A 24,047-nucleotide genomic window follows, 5' to 3' on the forward strand; every position below is an offset into this window, starting at 1 on the left:
GGAGCAGTCAAGTTGGTGGTGGGACATGGGACATGGATAGTTATAAATGTCAGGGCTGAAGATTTAAATTTCGCCCTTATCTAAATATGGACGGTATTAAATCAGTGGGACAAGGAAATGTATACTTAGGGAGAGAATAGGGTCCAGAACCGAGCTTTACAGACCAATATGCACAATATAAACTTAGTTTTGCGTAGTTATCAGACCATAACAGAATCATACTAGAAAAAAAAAAACTAAAAGATAGAAGCTAGAATGGCGGTTCGCAGGTGTAGAGTGGAATCGGGAGTTGTGGTTTAATAGGTACAGAGTTTTGCAGGATGAAAAGAGTTCTGGAGATGGATGGTGGTGACGGTGCACAACGGCATGAATGTACTTAACTGTACACTTAAACATGGTTAACATGGTAAATTTTGTTACGTGTATTTTACCGCAACAAAGAAAAAAAAACTGGAACAGAAACAACTCTGATTTTTTCATCGTGGGATTGATATGAAAAGAGAAGATTTCTGTGGTCTGTGACAAAGAAAAACATCTGAAAGACTCTACTCAGTTCCGCTCAAAATTCAGAAAGGAAGGAAGAGATGAGAGAAGGGGGCGGGGAGACACCATTGCTCTCGGAAGCCCCCTTCTACTTGCAATGCAATTGGGTGATTTCCCTAATGAGTTTTACAACTGTAATAAAGGAAAACTTTCTCCAAAGATTATCCAGGGATCTCTTAACACCCTCAAGTAACTGGTTATAATGACAAATAAAAGTTGGGTTTCCTTCTCTCTCCCCTCAATCCTTCTCTCCTATGTCCCCACTCCCCCAACTCTCACAAATACAAACACTCTGCCCAGCCCTCAGCCCCACACTGTGCTCATTAACACAGTAATAAAATGTACTGCCAGGTTATAGTCCTTTTAAACCAGTGATTTTGCCCAACTCACCTCCCTTGGGGCCAATGAGAAGTTGAGCGCGGCTGAAAGGGGTCCAGTCACCATCTCCGGAATGCAGTGGCCCAGCCTCAGAGCATAGACGCGGCTGGCTCCAGGCCATTAACTGTTGCTTTTACCACTTGTCTTCTTTAATATTAACACTAAAGAGTCTTAAATGGACTTCGTAGTTAATACCTCATTGGGATTAATAGCAAATGAGATTTGCATTTCTCACTTCAGCGGTTCCGCTAAAGACCATTTTCTTTCTTGTTAAAGGGAAAGCATACGTGCAAACTAAAAGTTCTGGCTGTAAATACTGGAGCAGTAGGTGTTGGAAACAGACTGTGGGTTTTCCTATTAAGACTGGGAAGTCATTTGGCACCAACCTAGAACCTCTAAAACCTGTTCACCGTCCAGGAAGTCCCATGGCTGGCACCGATAGGCAGGAAAGGTCTGAAACGTCGCAGATTGCAGCTCAAGCGGGAGACACAGGGTTTTTGCATTGACTTGGGCATTGGGAAGGCAAACACCCCCATGCCTACATCTCATTCCACAGAAGCAGGAGTGAGATGGCATATCTCTGCCGATTCTTTAGAAGATGGGATGGAGGTAAGTGCCAAGCTTACTAAGCCAGTCAGATCCCCCTGGATTTGTGACTCAGTACTTGTGGTTTGGGAAGCAAAACCTGAGAAACAAATTGTCTTTTGACAACGTCAGGACAGAGGGAGCAAAGTTGAAGCTAGATAAATTCCAGGTCAGCATGACACTAAAGCAAGACTTACAGATGCCTCTCCTCTTTGTACTGATCTCAGCTGTCCTTCCATCGCACGAATGAAGAATGCCGGCAGCCCAGGAGTTCAGGGGGAAATGGAGCACTAAACAAGGCTATTACTCCACCCGTGTGCTAACGCCACGATGCCTCTTTCACTGGAGAACCTGCCTGGCCACACCAGCCATCCCAGGATCTCATCCAAGGTCTTTTTACCTTTTCTAAACAAATCTTTCTTTAGATTTCCTTGTAAAGACTGGGTTTTGTTGTTGCTTGCTTGCTTACTTTTAAGTTTTGATGCATAAGGCAGTCAGTAAATTGGTTTTGGTTTGGTTTTTGGTTTTGGTTTTTCTTTTTTTTGAAAATTTACCCATTTGGAAGATCTCATTTCCTGGGGGTTCCTGAGTAAGGTATGGCAAAAATGCTTTCTGATTTAGGAGACACAATGGCACATAACAGCAATTGTCCAGATACTTTTATCACTGTCACTCATCGAAATCATCAGGTAGGTTACACCTGGCAAAATGACTATGAAAAGTATATGTTAAGTACAGTTGACTCTGAACAACATGGGTTTAAACTGCATGGGTCCACTTATACACAATTTTTTTTTCAATAAATATACAGTCAGTCTTCCATGTCCCTGGGTTTCACAACCACGGCTGGGAATCTGAGGATTCAGAGAGTCAACTGAATTGTCAAATTGTTCTCCGCCATTTTATATAAGGGGCTTGAGCATCCATGGATTTTTGGTATCTGTGGGGGGTGGGGGAGGGCTGGAATTAATGCCCTGTGGATACCAAAAGACAAATGAAATTTTGGGGAACTCAAAATTTATACATGGATTTTCAACTGTGTGGGGGGTCGGCACCCCTAACACCCACCACATTGTTCAAGGGTCGACTATAGTATTTTCTCTATCAAATTGTAAAGATAGTGGAGAGATACAGAAAAAATACAACCTACTTGCTAGCACCTGAATATAGATTGATATTTTTCCTCAACAAATCTGTCAGATATAGCAGCCCTTAAAAACTACTTCCCACCTTTATCAGCATCTCAGCAGCACCCTCTATTCATCCTACAGAGAAAACTGAAAATTCAATATCTAAACAGAGGCTTAAAAAATAAACCAAAAAGTTTAGATTGCGAGTTGCTAGGCTGACATTCCACATTTTTCCAAAAGAAGTACCTATTCCCACAGCAAGGTAACCATCATAAGGGTGACTAGTCCAGGGTGCGATATTTTTAATTTTTTTCAAAAAGGTGTTCACCCTATCACACTCCTTTCTCCTTGAATATTAGACTAAACTATTTGTCCTAAATAAAACTTGGGCATTTGTACCATATGAGTAACTGCTAGATGCCCACTGGCATCTATTCTCCCACATTCCCTTAGTAGAATGTGGAGTTTTTGCTGGGAACTAGGCCACCAGCTAACGAGCACGCCTCTTCTCAGGGACTCGGTGACAGGATGTGTGGCACCCTGTGTTGTACATTTAAGAAGACTAAGCATGTGTTCCTTTTGTACTCTCTTCCTTTCCACTGTCTCACATGCCAAAGTGATGGTGACCGCTGTGCAGCTATTTTGAATCCAGAGATGGAATCTGTGTGCCCAGGACTAGCTGCCTCCAAGCTGCAACATGACGGAGACATTAACCTGGAACTATATTTGAGGTCTGTCTATTACAGCAGCTTAGACTGTGCCATAACCAACGCAGGCCTGCAGAAGGATTATATAAAATCCCTCCTCCTGTGCCTCATCCCACCACCTCCACCACTAGGCACCAAAGGAATCACCATTTAGCTACTATTTAATGTCGCAAACGCACAAAATACTAGCTCCATCACTTCCCCCTCTGCTTTCTATTCCTTATTATTTACAAAGCAGGGTTGGCCATCAAGGTGGCTCACCTTACATCAGACAGTGGAGGCGTGGGAAGGCGCTGAGCACCAGCTTAGGAAAAATTATCGAATGTCAGTCCTCTTATTATAGAGGGACAGGCTAAAGGTACACATTAACCGTAGGTATAGTCTGTAATCTGATTCTAGCTTTTTATGTATTCTGTACATTGTGTGTGTTTCAAATTACAGAAACAGGTAATTGTCCACAATACCCATTTATTAATTCCAAATGAACGTCTCCTGATTAGTGACTTTATAGTAAATACTAAAAGGAGTGATCAGGCCCATGTGCTAACATGAGGGTAATAGGAGATAATACCAGGCTCTGTCACCAAACGGCCTGAGTTCTCACCAGTTCCGTGACTTTGGGAGAGTTACTTACAGCCTTTGTGCCTTGGATTCCTTCTCTCTGAAATGTAGATAATAATATTACCTATTTCCCATGGTGGTTGTTATGATTAAACGTCTTAACATGGGCAAGGCATTTAGTACAGTGGAGCATATAGTAAAGACTATAAATTATTACCACCATCATCATCACCACCCTCATCACCACCATTGTCTCCATCAGTTCAGGTTGCTATAACAGAATATCACAGGCTGGGTGAGTTAAACAACAAACGTTTATTTGTTACAGTGCTGAAAGCTGCAAGTCAGAGCTCCCACTGCCAGCACGGTCAGGTTTGTGGGAAGGGCCCACTTCCTGAGTTACAGACAGCTGCTTTTCGGCTGTACAATCACATGATGGAGACAAAGCTCTGGTCCTTTCATCTCCTTATCAGAGCATTAATCTCATAATGAGGGTTCCACCCTCATGATCTAATCTAACCCTAACTACCTCCCAAAGGCTCCACCTTACATTGGGTGTTATGGTTTCAACACTAGGGGCGGGCGGGGACACAAACATCAGTTCATAGCAACCATCATCATCACCATCATCACCATCTCCACCATCACGCCCATTATGATCACCCCTATCATCACCACCACCACCATCATCCCTACCAACACCATCATCACCATCATCAATAGCAACATCAAAAACCAACATCTATTTAAAGTGGGACATAACTGGAACTTAGACTTGTGTAAGCCTGAGGAACAGGCTCTGGGAAAGTATGTCCCCTTAGAAAAGAGCAGGGCCAGGATGCAAGCGAGGAGGTCATTTAGAAAATCCCCTAACTCACCCCCTCTCATGTCAAACCTTTGAAATGGAATTTTCTTAAATTATTGCTACTTTTAAAAATTATTGCTAGAATTTAAAAATAATGTCCAAATAAAAGTACACTACACATTCATAATAATGTGACTTTTATTATCTGTCATTTTGAATAATTCACGCCTAGGTTCTCCTTTTAAAAGCTAAGTTCTAGGCTTTACTTAAAGTTATAATATATATCAGGTGAGCCTACAATTCATATAATTGAAAAACATTTTTAATTGTATAACCAGCAATTAAATACAAGGCACTGGCCAATATAATGGACATAGTGGTATAAAAATATTCAAATTATAAAATCCTTTTTTGAAGCAAAATTTACAAGTATGGCTGTCAAATCTCTCCATGTGCCTATTTCTGATATTAAGTAATCTCCATTTAGCAAAAAAAAAAAATTATCATTTTACATGAACACCACATTCTAATTGGACACAGTTTTTAATGCCAGTTCCTGAATATCCATTGGTAGAACATGAAAATTAATTTGCACTTTCCTTTGAAATTTTGTTGGCTCACAAAGAATATACAATTTAAATTCTCTTTTTCAATGTCTATTTGATCGCCTTTTCATAATCAGTTGGAATTGTATCACTTAATCTTCCGTGACTACAGTTTCAACTCATCAAATACTAGTAAATCAATTGCTGAACTACTGTAAAACTCATACACAATTGCCCACCACATCTAGTCATTAATACTCAATGAATGCATCCTGATTAATGGCATTAGTATGAATGCCAAAATAACTCATTGCTTCTCTGTGTTGATGGGAGGGTAACAGGAGACTATAAATGCACAATAATTGGGCTGTGGATAACTATAAACATTAGGGAGTCAGGGAATCAGGCCTTCGAGATGAGCTAGCATGAAAAGCTGTTGATTAACATGTTTACCTTCCTGGCTGTTGCAAGCATTGTGAACATGGTCTTTCAATTGCCTTTGTTCTACGACATCTCTTTGCTCTGCTTTGATTCAAAATCCCACATTTAAATGGCCACCGACAAGACTGTCTGGTAACTCAAGGTCATATGAAAGAAGTTACCTGAATTTACAAGCGTTTGGTGAGATTTCTAATTTGAGATGCATTTGCTCTTGAATTATGCATGACACCTTTATTTTTCAGCGCTAAAAATAGAACTAGCCAATGTATTGCAATGAAGCCCTAGCGGTGCACGACAGTTGGAGAGAGAAAAAGTGGGAGGTATGGAGACACTGACTGAGCGTCAGCCTGTTTGGTCAAGCTATCTATCTCTAGCTCATATTAGCATTCCCATCATGGGAACACACACCCTTGGCCTCTGTCCTCTAGATGCTCAGAGACAGCCTTACCTATCTGCCCCACTTTCTGCAGCTTCAGAAATGTCTCCACCACTCAGCCCCTCTCCTACCTGGCTCACAAATGCCTAGAATCTGCAGGGAGTCAGAATTCCCTACAGAGTTTATGTCAAACTGCCGTGTAGGCTCCACCCTGACCCAACGAATCAGAATCTCTGGGTCTGTGACCAAAGACCGAAGGGTTCACCAACTCTCCCAGGTGCTGACAGCCGGGCAGAGAAGGTGCTGCAAGGACGACTTCTTTTCTGCCAATTTAAGATGAATATATTGGGTTGTCGGAAAAGTCATGACACATTTTTGCAACGAAAAACAGAAAAAATACGTCATGACTTTTCTGACAACCCAATACTTCAGTAGGGACCTCACTTTCCCGGAGGAAAGTGTTTATTAGATCCTTCTCTTCAACAGTTCCCCATTACTAGGCTCTAACGTGGCCTCCACAGCCCAGCAGGGCTGGCCCCACCCACTTCCCACCATATCTCCACCTCTCTCACCCTTGCTTTCTAAGTTCCAGCCTCGTGACCTTGCTGCAGTTCCCCCAGTACCATGGCATTATGCACGCTGTCCAGCCACAGGGCCTTTGCACATGCAGTTCCAACCTTCTGCCTGGAAAGGTTAATTGCCTCCACTGCCTAATTAACATCTCCATCTAATCATCTTTCTTCAAGGTAGTGATCTCTACTCCCCAAGGTTCTGTCAGATTTTTATTATCAACTACAGTCATAGCACAGTGTGCATATCACAGTGTAATTTTCTATTTATTTGCGGAATTGTTTATTACCTGTCACCCCACTCCAAACATAAGATTCACAAGGGCAAAGATTTTGTTTGTTTTGTTCACTGCCCTATCACCAGCACCAAGCAGGTGCCTAGTTCACGGTAGGTGCTCAACAAATATTTCTGGGAGGGAGGACCAGTGATCTTAGATGTGGTGCCAGCAAATACGAGAATACAAGAGGGACCAAGTAGCAAAGATCAATAAGGAACCTTGAAAAGAAAGCTGGTGTTGACGAAGAGACACGTCCCTGACCTCCTGCTCCAGCTAACAGCCTCGGTGGTCGCAGTAATCAAAACAGCTCCAAGCACAGAGTAAAGCGGCTTCCCCTTCGGCCAGGAGCTCTGCTGAACACAGAGACCCAAACCAATTTAGGGGGCAAGCCTCATAAGCCATGCCCTGCTCCAGCCCACCAACAATACCACCAGTCCTGCTTCGGGGGCTTATCAAGAAAGAGTGAATTACAGATTGTCCCTGTTCCCAATCAGCTCTCTCCCAAAATTAAATTCTTTAATTCAGTGTGGCCGTCAGCTCAGTGGACTGAAAAGGGTTTCCTTTATCTGCCCAGAGCAGATTTCATTCATGCTTCAGTCTTTACAAAAGTCCTCAGACCGCTATCTGATAATCGATTGTTTCTGTAATAGTCAATGTAGCAAATTAAAATTTCTGTCCCTCTCCTTACAACCTTTACAGTCCAAAATCCCAATCCGACATTGTTTGAACAGACTGCCTTCACTACTGGAAAATCTAACAGGAATCAACGTGTGTAAGGCAGAGGTCCAAAAACAAAACAAAACAAAATGAACAAAATGTTTCCCATTGGAAACAAAGAGAACAATATCAAACACACCGAGTGGGTCTCGAACCTCCGAACTTCCCTTTCTAGAGCTTGAGGGCCCCAGCCTTGGTAAAAGGATTGCCTGCCCCCGCAGGGATGGGCCTGCTCCCCAGTGTGAAATGCAAGCTTTGGAATCAGGTTTGTTTGTAGACGCCAATCACATTTTAATATTTTAAAGGAAATGCTTCTTAAAATAAAACTATCGCATTAATAAATATTAATTTGTGAATTTGCTGATTGTTTTTTTTATTCATGAATGTTGGCTATGTAAACTAGACCCTCCACATAAATACTAGCATTATTTGCAACTCTAAAAACTCTGTTTCTTTCCAAACCAATTTCCCAGGCTTACGCAGCTCTATGTGCTCTTTCTCACGCTCTCCAAGCTGTGTCCTTTAGAGTTATCTGCCTGTCAAGCCCTTTCAGCCATATGTGTGTGCAGACGTGTCTGTGCACCTCTGTATGTGCAAATCTATGTACGGATGTGCATCTGTGTGTATATACACACATGAGCACCTGTGTGTGTGCATGCGCACATAACTTGCATATGTGCACCTGTGTGTGTATGAAAGGTGGATATAGGCACGTGCATCCACGTAACTCAACCATGTTTTCTATAAAATAAGACCAAATGCACAAAATTGGAAACAAGCCAAAACCACATGTTTCAGGGGCTGTCATTTTCTCGCGCACCTGTCTGATTAAATTTTCTGTGGCACTTACTGAAGTCAGATCCATACCTGTGCTTTCAGTCGCATGCGACTCTCACGTAGCACCTCTGCCTGCTGTGTTTTCGGTTGCTTTGCATCAGCAAGTTTGAGCAGGGTTTCCACACTTACAAAATAATCCCCCCCGCCATCACTTCCCAGTAATTCAATACACATTTATTGTGTGCTGGCTATGAGCCAGGCGTTGCATTAAGTACTTCTCAGACAGCAGTGAGCCGCCTGTACAGTTTCCTGCCTGCATTGTGCTTACATGCTAGCAGGAGAGGTGGTTAAAAATGTGTGCATTATGTTCTCTGTTAGAAAGTAAGTTCTGTGGGGAAGAGGAAAGCAGTGAGGGACGATGGAGTCCCGGAGGCCCAGATGAGGAGAAAGGAGGTTGCAGTTTACAAGACGGTGGTCACAACAGGTGAAAGGTAAGCAAGGGCCCGAAGCAGGTAAGGGAGCGAGCCAAGGTGAGGAGGTAGCCAGCAGGAAGGCCCCTGGGAAGGGCTGATGCCTGCCGAGGTCTAGAGATGGTCCAGGTGGGAGGAGCGAGAGGACCAGTGGCGGGAGCCGAGGTCCGAGAACTCAGGGCAGACATGCCAGGCCTCGGGGGACGTTTAGTCTTGGCTCCCACTCGGGGTGAAACGGGAACCGCTGCAGGGCGGGCAGCCGAGGCAGGCCATGACGTGGCCCTCCTGGACACGGCCCGATGGTAGGAGGCAGGAGTAAACGCAGAGAGGCCAGTCTGCAGGTGAGAGGGGCCGGGGGCTGGGCCCGGGTACCGCAGTGGAGGTGGAGAGATGTGTGAGGGGCATGTGGAAGTCGGAGCCGAAGGGACTTCTTGATACATTTGGGAAGTGAAAGCAACAAGTTCAAGGGTGATGTCAAGGCTGGGGGCCGGACTGACTGCAGGAGGAATCTGCCTCCTCAGATGGGAAGGACACACGCACAGTTTACGGCAGCTCAGAATGGGAAGCCTGCAGCCCGGTCTCCGATTCATGTTTCCCCTCGCCCTCCCGCCCACCACCTTCTTCCTCGCCTCCCTGTGCTGCCACTTTGGCTGGCTCGCCTTTCTCCTCCTGGGTGCTAAACGCGGCTACACAATGGCATTGCCCCCGGCCCCCTTCTCGACCTGATATGTTCCTTCTTCCCAGTAGCTTCAAGTCCAACCTTCACCCAAAAACCCCCACGCCTCAATCTCCAGCCACAGCCTCCCTCTGGATTGGGGTTCTGCCCTTTCTACTGCCTGCTGAATGTCACCTACCCATCTGGACTAAGTGCCACCACCCTTTTCAAGAAGAGCCTTCTTTTCCAACGTGGCATATTCCTATTAATAACACTTCCTAACTTGAAACCCTGATATCTGTCCTTTGGACTCTGTCTTCTATTTCAGACCCCTGTTACCCCAACATACAATCACGTCTACAGAGCTACCTTCACAACGTCTCTGGGACCCACTGTCCTGCCTCCTGCTGCCACTCCCACTGGATTTTGACCCTTGGTTTTTACCACCAAAAGCTACTCAACAGCTCTCGCTGTATTATACCACCACTTCAGTCACAACTGCACTTCCTCTCCTGCTGAAACCCTTGGATCACCACCACCTTCCAGCTAAACGCAAAACCCTTAACACAGGATGCAACCCCTGTCCAGTCTAGCGCCTACATCCTATCCTTTTCCTAACGTTCCATGGCTTAGTTATTGAAATCCACTGCTCCAGCCAAATTGGTCTATTGCTTTGAAATGTGCATTCTCCCTCCCACATCACTGCTCACACCCTTCTTTTTACCCTGAATGTCTTTCCCTCTCACGCCTACTCTTCAGCTCAAGGCCAAGCTCAAGATATACCTCGAGTCTAAAGTGATGGTGATTAGTCTTCCATTCTGAATTTATGTAGCCCTTAAACTGACTGTATAATTCATCTGATACTTAATGATTCGCTCTTCTATCTTCTCATTTACCACTTTACCTGCAACATTATGTCCAAACCATTCATATCTAACCAGAGAAACAGTGACTTATTATATGAATATTTATAGCCTTCCTCTTACTTCAGCTTCTAAGGGGGAAGGACTTTCGCTTGTTGGGTCAGTTCCCAGGCAAGTTCTTGGTAGTAGAGAAGCAGGTAGTGGACAAGACAGAGAGAAGAACTAAACACAAACCAGCAACAGAGAGCCTCCACTGATATACCAAACAAAGAGCTGAAAGAACAGGAAGAGAAAGGAAGGAAGCGCCTCCAAGGTTGGGTGCTGGGCTGAGATTTGAGGGAGCAGATGTGGAGCGTGGCAGAGAGAATTTCACAAAGCAAGTGCCAAACACACGGAGACTATTAAGAGCGTAATGAGGAGATAAGATTGATACGACTGTTGCACAACAGGAATGGGTTTTCTATTCCTGTTCCTGTTCCCTCAAAAAGACGAATAAAAATTTCAAGTGTTTTAATTCGTGCTTTGACTCTGGACTGTGTTTCTTTGAAGATGATTTCGTGAACACGACAGAGTCATGGGACAACAAGGCTTATATGGGTTACATTAACGAGCATGTCCTGTCTGCTGGAAGGCTAAACTCTCAAAGTCAGGACTTGAGACCTTATATTTCTTTGTATCCCTAGTACTGAGCATAGGGTCCCACACATAGTAATTAATCAGTAAATGTTTATTGATGATAAACAGGGATGTGGATAGATGTGCAGACGACATGAAGCCTTTTTTTTTTTTAACATGGTAGCGTTCCTGAGGCTGTCATCTGTTATCGGTGAGGAAGCCAAACACTATTTGTCGGTGTTATTTGTTTAAGGAGGTTTTCCATTTGTCTACCAAGCAAATATAACTTTTGTAGGTCAAACTCCCGATCACAGCATTAAAACAGGACAGCCATGAGAGCACTGCTTGTTAAGGATGCATGTGAATACCAAAAATACCATGGCATTCAGAGCCCAAATGTCAGAGAGAAAGCAAAAGAGTCTTTTTGAGATGCAATCCTCATTATTTATATTCTTCACCAAAAACGACAATTTCTTCCTGCTGGCATGCCCTACTTCGGTCCAGTTACTTGCTGCTCTGAGTTTTAAACTCAAGATCTTCGTGAAAAACAATTACAACGAACATGATTTTCAGTCAAAAGCAAGTGGCCATCTCTAAAGCCTCCCTATCAGGTTTTCAAAACATTTGTGCATTCTGGAACTTCTCTGCTCCAGTCTCCTGGAATAACTCTGACCTCATAAAAAGCCTGTGATAAATGGAACTCGTATATCTACTTTCAGGATATTGAAGTGGGGAAGCAAAAGAATTTAAGAGAAGGAAGTAGAAATGGAATCAGGGGCTGTAGTCTTCAAGAATATCAATGTCCTTCTTCACAGAACATTAAATGGGAGACAAGTCCTAGCGCCTGACAATGTGACAGGGACCATGAGAGAGGCAGCCACTTGTTCTTTTCTCATCCAGCTCTGGCCATTTTGCAATTGTGCTGATGTGAAATGAAGGATACAATGAAACCATTACATCTACCATCACTCTGATGTGTAAGAGCCATACTGTGATAAAACCACTTTACATAGCTTCTGCTTTAAGAGGTTGGAACTCTTTTTTTCTGGAAGCTGTTAAGGACCACTTTTTTTCTTGAGGAGTTCCCTAAAAGTTTCAGATTGTTAAGGAAGTTTCTAAGAGGTGTATGCCAATTTCCAGTTGAATCCAGCCAAAAGTTGATGGAAGGGGAATAATGCACCAGTTCAAAGATAAACCGGTTGTCATGAGTGAAAATTAAAAGGAAGTTAAGGGCAATTTGATAATGTGTATCAAATTTGTCATTAAAACATACAAATCCTTCAGTCCAGCTCTGGGAATTTAACCCAAATAAATCATCAGAAAAGATACAAAGATGAGGTTACAATGTTTGAAATTCTGTCTAAAGAGGCAAAAGAAAGGAGGAAGCTAACTGTTTAACAATATCATATTGATTAAATATATTATAGTGCATTGCTTCAATGGAACACTACACAGCCATTAAGAAGAATATTATAGGTTTATATTTCTTCACACAAAAAAATATCAGTGATAAACTAAGTGAAAAGACCAGATAACCAGACAGCAAATGAATGTGTTCTTCTTTCCAAAACAACTGTGACTATTATTTATATTTATATATTGTCATAGAGCCTTTTTTATTATTTTTCAAAAGAAAGAAAATTGGCAAACTAGCTTTCAGTGAGAGAAAACCAAAATCCAAGGGGTTTATACATTTAGCCCTGAGACTATCTATCTCTATCTCTATCTCTCTCTCCTTCTCCTTCTTTCTCTGCCCTGTTTCTCCTTTCCTCTCTTTCCCTCTTCCCTTCCTCCCATCCCTCCACCTTAGAAAGAAGAAAGAAAAGATATGCTACGGAGGAGCAGAACTTGGATGGAAAAAAAGCAATTCAAGAAATTACTTTCTTAGTTGAAATTTGCACTGACAGAAGCTAAGAAAAGCATTTGACAGTAAACTGGCAATGCCCTGAGAAGGCTGTCTCTAAGTTAAAAGAAGCAAGGAAAGTTTTAAAGAAATGTTTCAATCAAATTCTATGAATAAGATTTGGCTTGAAATTCACCAGTACTGGTTAAGTAATGAGGTATTTCTCTCCAGAGTTAACAAGAAATTCTTTAAAATACAATTGTCCTTATTATTTAATTTTCCCACTTTAATCTGCAAGCAAAATGCGCTATCTTTATTTTTTAAATAAAGGGCTGAGGGAGAGAGAGAGAGAGAGAAAATGAGGCAGAATGGGGAGGGAGAGAGAATTTGACTATAAAGACATACCTTGATTGGCTTCTCAAAACCAAGGAAACCGCTCCACCTCATACATCAGGCACAAATTATAGAAGAATTACCTGCCACCTTTGTTCTCCTAAATTCAGAAGTTGGTGATCAAAATCTCCAGAAGCACCTTAGTAACTTACAGCCGTGTTTGCATGCAAACACTTGGAGTGGCTTTACTCTATCATCCAGTTGTCCTCTACTTCTAATACTGTTGATTAGTTCCTAGAATTTGCACAAATTATGGTGTGTGAAAGAATGGCCTGAGGAGCTGGCTGAAGATTCTGTGTGGAGCGATCAGATCTGTGGTAGACCAGCAATCTGCCTTTCAACAAAGCCTGATTCCAAGGACTGTCTTGAAGGGCGGGGGAAAGGCCTCCTGCATCTTTGCTCACCTGCCCTAATTCCATCTGGGCAGCCTGGGCAATCAACTCAGTGAGACCCAGTGAACCTTAGACTATCAGGTATAGGAACCACGCACATCCATAATGGAATGCGTCTTTCTTAACACTGCTTAGTTTATCACCACCATCAGCAGGTACCAATAAATAAATGGTGTGGACCATGACAGTATTTAGGAAGATAGGAGCAAGGCATTGAGGTTGAAGGCCAACTAATTTTTTTTAAATCCTAATATACATTACCAATTATTTTTAAAAATCAAAAAAGAATAATCTTGTTTGTTAATAATATAAAAATAGTTTCAATTCATGTAAAATTTAATAGAAATCTTCCAAGTAGGCAAATGCAAGCTATAAGAACGTTATCTAAATTATGCTCTTCAGGAGCGCCTTATCCTTCCTCTGCTTTTGTTCTCTTCAAACTATTACTTTTTGTTTTAACATTTCCAAGGCTTTCTTCCCTCAGTTGCAGGAAGTTCAATAGACCATATATTCTACTGTGGTTTTAAGTTGACCAGGAAAAGGTGATATATTTGCATTTTCCTTGTTAAATTTTAAAGTTTTAGCAAAAGATATAAATGTTACAATAGCTGGTAGCTCTTCCAAACTTTCTTTGACTATTTTACCCCTGGCCCCAGAGTAAGATATCTTAAAGGACAAAATGCAAAATGTAGCATTCCCAAAAGAATGATGGAAAGTTTCTTTCTTTTTCCTTTTTTTCTTTTTCTTTTTTTTCTTTTTCTTTTTTTTTTTTTTTTGCATATGATCCGCTAAAATAATTTTAATGTAGTAGAAGGGGGAAAGAAGTTTAAATGTCACAGGGGTGGGATGTGAAAATCTACAAAGAATTCTAAAGATTGACATTTACAGCTGGAAATTTTTTTCACATGGCATTTACTGAGCAAAATAACTGTTACATATGAACAAAATGTAATCACTCAGGTGGCCCTCATGGTACAAGGAGCTATGATATAGTACCTTCTCTAGAATTTTATAGTCTAATTAAAGATATAAAATCAGCAAACCAAAAAGAGGAGAGGGAACATTCAGATGCTAAGTGATGTGATACAGGCTGTAAATACAATTACCAGAGAGAAAAGTGTGATTTAAACAGCTGGCAAAGCAAAGATTTTATAAAAGAGTTGGAAGAGGGGGAAGGAGACAGAGTTGGGGAAAAATGATGCCAGCTGTACAGAAAGAAGAGCAGGAAGCTTGCAGGTTTGCAGTTGGATGAACGTCTGGAAAGGGTGACCAGCAATCCAAACCACAAGGTTCCGAGGTAGGGAAAACAGCCCACTCTGGGATGCCATCAATATGGAAGAGCTGGGCCTGGGCTGAGGCAGAATGGCTGGGGGCGCCATGGTGACAGCATCCAGACCACAGAGATAGGGGCACAGCAGCCAGACAGGGTAACAGTTTGGAAGGGGGGAACTTACGCTTGCAAGAAATTAGATTTCCCTTTAGGAAGCTGGCAGAAACTCCGTTCCTATGGGCTTAGAGGGGAAGAAGGTTCCAGCTCAATGTATAGCCAGCCATGGGGCCAGAGATCTCCGAAGCCCAGATTTAAGATGGCTGGTAAGATGTTTACTGAATCCACCTCTACCAATAGGCACTAATAAAATATCGCAGGTTTATTTGACAATGACCTGGAGACTGCAACTCAGCAGGGCCTGGCACTGAGAATGAAAGGGGTGATTTCAGGAAATAGTCTGGCAGCAACCTGCCTACGGGAAAGATGAGTTAAAACATTTCAAAGAACCAACCCTGCTTTACTGGGACAGAGCTCAAATGCAAAAACCCATCCTTATACTAATGGACCTAAATATATCATAATCAATGAAGACATTATCAAGGTATAGCAAAGAATATCCTGAAATTTTAAGTGCCCCAATCAATCTCTTATTTCTTTACATCCTAAATTATTCCGTAAGACCTGAGGGGCTCACAGAACACATATACCATTAAATGGTGAAATACAAATTAAAACGGACATCAGGGCCAGGTAAAATACAACTGAAAGAGTGTATAGGAGAGAGATTAGAGGCCATCAGTCTTCACAGCTGCGAGGGTTGAATCACCAGTTTGGTTCTGCATCTCCTGGTGGCCTTTTCCGAGAAGTCAGAGGAACACATATGCCGAGCATCTTTTACTCCACATGGGATCCTTTCTTCTGACATGTCCTGGTCTGTACCTGGCCCTTTCCTCTCCACACCCCTTTCCTGCCACCCTGAGTCCTCCCAGGGGGCCAGATTCTGGCTGCTGCACGTGGAGGAGGGGCAGTGTCTGGCCTATTTATCTCCGGGCTACTTTTAACTCTCAAGCAAAAAAAGAAAGGGAGTCATGAGAAAAAGTCAGACCCATCTAGAGATCTGATGCCTAAATTGCTAAAATAGCCACATGCAAAAAACTAATATTGGCCACTGTGCATTGCTTCAGGGCGCTCTCCAGCCAAAATGATGTTAAAAAAAAAAAAATCTCCTGTCCCTCTTTTCTATTGGAACTTCCTCCCTTTGAATTTGGGGAAGCACTTTCCCCCAACTTGCTCTCTTCATCAAATTTAGAGGATGAGACACCCCAACTCCAACTAACTTACCTTTGAAACTTACATGTCAAGGGACAAGTCTTATATAGGAATAGTTTATCCAGAAAGGAGGAGAGAGTTGCAGTTCACAATTAAGAAATCAGAGTTTCATTAAAGGACTCCAGAGGACTACCGGAAAAGTCACATCAAAGTTGAGAAGGTCCCTCCTTTGCTTGTTGAGGATAAACAGAAAACCCAGGAAATGAAATTCACACATTTAGCACGTAACGTTGTATAAATTTGTTCAAACCCAAGATGAGTGGCAGTTAGAGGAGTGGGTGGGATTTTCAAAAGTTCTGCCATATGCTCGTTGAAGTTAAATTCTATTTCCAGTTGTGATGGCCATTAGTCAATTTCTAGCACTATTATGAAATTATGTTAATGACACAGACTCCTGTGCCATGCAAATGTCATTCACTGCCCTTTGTCCATCCAAGGAGAATGGTTTTCCTGTCCTATCTTCCTCCCCCCACCCCCCTACAGAGTTGGCTGCTCCTTGCCCTGAATCCTACGGCCACTTTTGCACATCCCTTATCTACAGCACTCATCCCTGTCTTGTGGCCCCTTTGACTCAGAGACCACAGCTAACTCATCTGTGCATGTCCAGGTGGCACAGTGCCTGGGAAATAAGAGACATGCACCGTGTGTCTTCTAAACTAACTCAGAGCTGAGTATGTCTCACAGTCCTGCTGCCTAAACATGTAAGTAAATAAAAGTAGGTTAAGCTCCTTGATGTGGAGACTCAGGACACAGGTAAATCCATGAAAGAAAACATCATTGGATGAGCAGAAAATGTTGAAAAACATCTCTATTCTCACACGATTGCATACATAGCTTAAAGTGATGGTTCTAACAGTTTTAGAGACTCAGATGTCTTTGAGAATCCAATGAACTTTTGACCCTCTTCTTTTTTTTTTAAGACTTTTTTTTATTGGGGAATTAGGGGAAGGGGAACAGACAAGTTGCTTTCTTTTTGTTCTTCAGTCTAGTTGTGGAGGACATTGCTTCACTGGCCCAAGTTGGCACCATCATTGCGCTCTTCCTGGGCGAGGCACATCAGTTGCCAGCTTCTGGATGGCAGCTCACGGTGGCTTGAGGGCCGCTCACGCTGGCTGCTGGCTACACACGGTAGCCCATGGCAACCCACTGCCACAGGGACTGCAGCCTACGCCATCGCCGGCGACTCACGGCAGCCCAGCTCCAGGTTGAGCTGTTGTTCAGCATCTTAGCTGTGGAGGTCAGTGTCACTGGCCCTCATATGTGGGATCTGAACCGGGGCCCTCTGGCGTCCCAAGCCAGCTCTTAACCAACGCGCCACTCGGCCAGCCCTTGACCCTCTTCTAAGAAGGATGCACAAACACATAAGAGTTTGCAGGGCGTTTTCAGGAGATCCATAGGATCTGTGAGGTGACCTTTGACCCCAATAACTGCTGCAAAACCAGGGGCCAATCGAACCCAGATTAAGAACTTTTGCCTAAGAATAACAGTGTCAGTTGGTTGCATATTGAAAATTGTGTTTTTTAAAACATGTCAGTATAATCTGTTAGACTACGAAAGACTACATGTCCAAAGAAGCATCATGATACCAGCGAGGATAAATGTGTCAGGCGAGTCCACAAAGATCTGAACCCCTGGGGCCGGGAAGGCCCACCAGCTCGGTCTTACTACCTCAGTAAAAGAAAAGCACCATGTTATTCCTCCTTATTTCTCAAGAGAAGACAATAAAGAGAACGCACTGCTTTAGAAATCATTTCGCATGACGAGAATCTTTTTATATTGGAAACTTACAGGCATTCTACATCTCCCAGGAGACCCCAACAGGTTAGGCACAGACTGGGAAAGCTTCTAATCCACTTAAGACATCTGATGCAAAGACCTGGAAGCCACTGACTTCCAAAGTTCTGTGACTAATTTCACAGCTATAATCCAGAGGACATGATCCTAGCTCCTATGAGGACACTCCTGTGGGCTGCAGGTTGCACCATTCACCCTTTGTAAACTTAAAGTGGATCTGAGGTATTTAGAGCAGCTTTTTAGCAGGTCATAAACGAAACACCACTGGTGTGGATGAAACATAAAAATAAAATGCACTTATTTTTATGACATAAATTAGATGTAAAAAATGTACTAAAAACTGTAAGAAAGAATGATGCAAGCGTCATGCAAGTGACAGAAAAAAATGGTGGGTTGTGTGCAGAAGACTAGAATGCAGAAAGAGGAAAAAGGCAAATTATGAGCAGCTAGACCAGGGTAAAGAAAGAATGGAGCGAGAAATAAGCTAGATCACAACGAAAACAATTTCAAAGAAGAGGAAAGAAATAAAACTGCAGACTGGGGTAGCAACAAATATGGACCATGAAAGAACAAAGCGTGAAGGGAACGGTGGGTTTTCTCTGAGCAAGCAGGTAGACAGGAAGGAAGGGTGAAGCAGACGCGTCCCACCTGGGTTTTCCAACCAAAATGAGAACCAGCCATGAGAAGAGCCCAGGGTCACCCACGTGTATGTAAGAATGTATAAGGGTCCAAGGAGATTTGAGAATCCATGTAGAGTAGAATCTCTGGCTCGCTGTTTTTCTCCTAAACCACTCCAACGAGGAGAGTTTAAATGAGAACAGGTTTGGAGGCGTGGTAAGGATGGGGTGGGGGTCCAGGTTGGGATGGCACAGGTAGTGGGTAGACAGCAGAGGTCCACCCAGCAGAAGCGAGGGGCATATGCCTAAGGGCAGGTGACAAGAGGAAATAAAACCTAGAGAAGGGGTCCCCTGGGGCTTTCCCTCTAAGGAAATGGTGACCTCCAAAAGCTTTCTAACACAGAGCCACACACCAGAGAGCTGGTCTGTCCCTCACCCCTGAGATCGTCCATCGCAGTAATGTCGCCAAGCAACCCCAAGTTAACAAAATACAAAACAAAATTATCCTATGTGAGAGAGGCGGGCTGCAACCGTGTTTCGTGGAAAGGCATCAGGAGCTATGAACCCTTCCTATTTGAAACCAGCAACTATTGGCCAATGAGTCCCTCGGGGAGCTAACGAGCATCTACAACGCCTCCCATGGAGCAGACAATGCTAAACAAAGGTTAACTTAGTTATTTACCCCAAAACACATCATAAAGCAAATAACATATTTGGATGAGACATATTTGGGGGAAACAGAAGGGATAATTAAGGAGAGGGCAGAAGAGTTGAAACTGGGCAACAACCCAGCGGGAAAGCAGTTGATGCACTGAGGCACAGCAAAAAACAGAGCTACATACTTTGTAAACTGTTTTATCATCTCTGTCTTTCTATGAAACAGTATAAATATTCATAAGGCAGTGGTAATGAAGGAAAGCTACAAAAACCAAAAGTAGTGGCACTGAAATGGGTTCAATTCCAGTATATTATCACCATCTAGAACACGTCAAACATTAACCTTAGGCTCTCAGCAATAAGTTTTAAAAAGGAATTATTTGTGTAAAGCTCGTTGACGGCAACCACGTTGGTCCCTCAAAGACACAGAAGGGACTCCTCTGCTCTATTGCACAGAAATATTAAAATACTTTGCTCCTCAGTTATGTACCTGAAATCCACTGACAGGAAGGGGCAGAGAGGAAACAGCCAATTCCTAGAAGTGAATTCACTTTTCTTTCTAAAAAGAAGCAGTAGTGACTACACACAGCAACACAATTCTGGAGCTTTACTCTCCCTTTAGCATGAAAGTTTTCTCCCACCTACACTAGCTTCGATTTGTTCATCGGTAAAATGAATGCCATTGTCCTCTTCAGAATAGTCTTTTGGTTCTTCACTAAAATGTATTCATGGCTACAAAGCCCACTATTGTAATAAATGAATTATTTTAAGAAGCTGCTCTTTCCAAAGAACAAACAAAAAGAGCATTAAACATGTCAATGCAGTAAGCCTAAAGCTTCCACAATAATCACAAAAGATCAGTCTTGTTTCTTTAAGATAAAAAGATTTTGTGAAAAGGGGTAGGTGTAGCCAGTCTGTCATTGTGAGACACCTGGCCGTTGTACAAGATTGTCTGCTAATACTAAATGGTCTTGAGCTCCTTTACAAAGCTATGGAAAACCCTTAGAAAGCTCTAGTTAGGAAATTTTAAAAGATACCAGATCACAAATTTTCAAAATGGAAAATAATGGCTTAGAGAAATAAAGGGTGTTACTCAAAATCATTGTCTCCTCATCATAACCTAAAGGGTAATTTTTTGAGAAAGAATTCCCTAATTTAGTTGTTAATATAGCCATCTAAATGTTTTTAAATCATTCCTCCAAGGGATAACACATTTCAAACAAAGATAAATTTTTCCATGAAATTTTATGTTAGCAAATGAGCTCAAATTCTGTTGGCGTTCATAGAATTCCTTGTATCTCAAAAGAAATTTATATTAATGCTGGAAAATCCTTCTCTATTAATAATACTTACCCTTACCCTCAATATCAGTCTGTAGTTACACTTATATTACAAACAAAAGTTCTATAAAATGTAAGCTAGCATTTCAAATGAATATCTTCTGGTAACGATAATGATATTTTAAAGAGTAGTGACAGTTCAGACATTTTTTTGAAATGTTAGCTCCAAGTCATAGAAGGGCAGGCTAATCAACTAAAAAGTAAAACTTAAAAGATCAATATCAAATGAAATTGAAACTATTCATCAAAATATGCAAACAATTTCCTTTTAGATAAATTGTTACAACAGATAGGGACTTACATAATAGTTACTTGGAATGCACCGGGCAGTAAAATGTAGATCTGCCTCTTGACAATACTTCATCACACAATTTCTAACTAGTAATATAGTACCATCTTAATAGTCGAAAACTGGTTTGAAGTTAAATACCATCCCCTCCTTTTCCAGCACGTCCATTCCCTAAGATGATTTCTCCTTACCTTCTCTCCACCCAATAAAATCTCTGCTTCCCCCAGTTGGATTTTCCAAAGATCAGGAAATGACATTCTCATCAGAAGAGGTTCAGTCAAGTATAAAATGCTACATAAATTCTACAAAGCTGAGTATTTCATTTTATCACTTTATCTTCATTACTATATTTGCATCAAAGGCATGTCTTAGAGAATGTCTTAATGTATAGTTTCCATTTAACAAAATATTTAGTGTACATCTAAAAAAATAAACTAACCTAGAATCATCCCCAACATTTGTAATTTATACTTTCATATCTATTTTTATTAAACCCTCCCAACACCCTGAGAGACAGGTGTGTCACTCACCCCCCACCCCTATCTTCCAGGTGAGAACTCTTGGAATATATGACTGGACAGGAGAAGGTGTTAACATCAGGATGCAGGGACTGCTTGGGTGCCTGGACTGGGATGGGCAGAGTTTAAACTTGAGCTTGTGTCTTTGAGTTGAGGCTACACAATGGAACTAATAAAGTAGCTTTGATATCAGCAGGCTAAGGGCTAGAGTTACAACTCCCAACCCCAAAGGCACTCTAAGCTGGTGTAGACAACTGGCAGGATACGGTTTGGATGCTAAACTAAGGGAGTCTGCGGGTGTAGCCCTTGAGGGTAGGCAAGGGTGAAGGGTCGTGCTTCGTGAAGGGTGTTTCTCCTCCAGGGCGCAGGAATCTGAACACAGCTAATTGGACATGTGGTAGTTTAGAGACGGTTAAATTACAGATTTAACCAAGTTCCTTCGAGAAAGAGTAAGAAGTCAGAAGTGACCCACAGAGGAGGGGTGAGTGTGGGGAAGAGGCGCCACAAAGAGCGTTGTGATCTTAGAGTTACTTCTGAGGCGCATAAGTGGGAAATCGCTTGCTGAGCTGCTGTGCCCAGGTTGGGCTAAAAGCAAGTGGGAATATAGGTTTTTCTAAGGGACTGAAACGCAACGCCTCGAGTTGCCCACAAGTCTTGGAGAAAGCAGACCAAAGAGTTAGCAATTCAGCTGAGATGGAGAGCATGAAGTGACAACGATCACACACCTATGATTCTTTGGCCAGGGCTGGGGTACAGTCTCTGGGATCCAGACCCCACGTTGTTTCCACTTTGAGCCAAACTGGAAAGAGTACCTTAGAAACCCATTTTGATTATAAGCAAAACCTCACTGAAAACAGAAGAAATGGTGTTGATGACTAGAATTCAGATTATCCTGGCAAAATCTCTTATGTCCCGTCTATAAACACCAAACCAAGGCCGGGTAGAGCCAGATGTGATGTTGGGGAGACGGTTTTCATAACTCACCGATGAAGTGATTGGGCCCCAAGGCGAGCATCTCCTCCAAGAGGACGAGGCCCCCAGGAGCCTGCAGGAGGGTCACGCTCCGGCCATCTATGAGGGAGCACTGCTGAAATCCTGTGGCCGTGACCTTCCACAGCAAAATCAGCGAAGCAGTGGCGTCTTGCCGAATTCTGAAAACAGGAACAGTGGAAAGGGAAAGTCCCATTCAGAAAACTTCGTCTGGTCCATCAAATTAAAAATAAAAATAAAGATGGTGTGTACATCCACAAAGGTATAAGGGAACTGATGCAGCAATGGTCTTATAAACAAGCGCCCGCTCTGTGCACACTCATGGTTGTCATTTCCCACATTTGTTAGAAATGTCTGTCTCTCACGCCATCAAAAATAGACCTCAAAATCACTAGTAGATAATTCACCTTTGAGTGATGATTCTAATCAATAAAAAGGTACTCGTGTATTGAGTTCCTTTAGTGTCAACTCCTTCCGTCTCCACACAACATAGAGTCCTGTTTGAATTTATTATAAATGTGGAATGCACCCCGAAATGGCCACCTAAGCGAAGGTGTGTCACCTCCCATGCTTCAGGAGGCCTCCCTTGACTTTTTCTTGTTTTCAGGATAAAATCCAAAAAATGAGAGCACCATAGGAGACTAATCACCCTCACCTCAGTTCCCCTCTGGGACTCAAATCTGGCACCTCCAATCTTTGAGGCCCCGTGAGCTACTTTCACTTCCCCAAGTAGGTTCTGTCCCAGCTCCCGGCCTTTGCCTCCTCCTCCCCCTGAGAAACGGGCCTTCTTCAGTGACACGTTTGCATTGGTGCGTGGAGCTGCCCCGAGCACAGAGCGCCTGGCTTGCAGCAGGGTGCACAGCAAATACATGATTCAATTCATGAATAAATCCAAGTGTAAGAAACGAGCAACCTTCACAGGTGAGATCATTCTGCACTTCCATCTTACTCCGCCTGTGTCAGACTCTGCTATTGTATTTCTGCCCGGCTCTGCAGCCTAAGAGGGTCTCGGAGAATTTCAGGTTGTGGGGGGCGTAGAGGGGGACACCCAAAAAGCATTGAAAGGGATAGAATATCAGAACTGTTTGGAAAGGTTTATGAAAATAAGATAAGATCTAGACAAGAAAGAGCTGGGAAATGGTTTCATAAACGTAAAGGAAACTAATGAACCTTATTTCCCTAAAACCAGCTCCCGACAGAGGGGGTTTCGTCTGTATTGTGAGCAATGAAACGCTTAGGAGCGGGGTCCCCCTACTGGTAGAACTTGAAGCTGCCTCAGACGCCACACCTCTCTGGCTCCGGGGACTCCTCTGAGCCCCGAGTTCACGGTCCGTCCTGCCTCTTCCCGTTCCTTCCCCGCCAGGGTGAGTGAAGGCTGGCGAGGGCGTGCCGGGGGCGGCGTAACCGAGGCCCGCTTCCAAACGTTTTCAGGGACTCCACTGCTTAGAAGGCAAGGTGGGCAAACATGGCCCTGGATGGATGGAAGAGGTCTGACACACCCACTGTCCCCTTAAAAGGGAGCCAATGCAGCGCACTGGTGAACCAGGGCCACGGGCCCCTCAGTCTTCTCCAGTCCCTGAAGACTGGGCAGCCAAGGCCA

The 24,047-nt window shown here is 43.0% G+C and overlaps 1 protein-coding gene across 1 annotated transcript in view; it reads right to left on the reverse strand.

Annotated features, from left to right (window-relative positions):
- The window catches only part of DNER (delta/notch like EGF repeat containing), a 293,762-nt gene that overhangs the window by 148,501 nt on the left and 121,214 nt on the right, over positions 1–24,047 (reverse strand). Inside the window, exon 4 of the mRNA XM_019657048.1 lies at positions 22,442–22,608. Coding sequence (XP_019512593.1) covers positions 22,442–22,608 — 167 coding nt within the window. The remainder of the gene's footprint in view (positions 1–22,441; positions 22,609–24,047) is intronic.

This window comes from Hipposideros armiger, unplaced genomic scaffold, assembly GCF_001890085.2.
Source record: "Hipposideros armiger isolate ML-2016 unplaced genomic scaffold, ASM189008v1 scaffold_273, whole genome shotgun sequence".
NCBI lineage: Eukaryota > Metazoa > Chordata > Mammalia > Chiroptera > Hipposideridae > Hipposideros > Hipposideros armiger.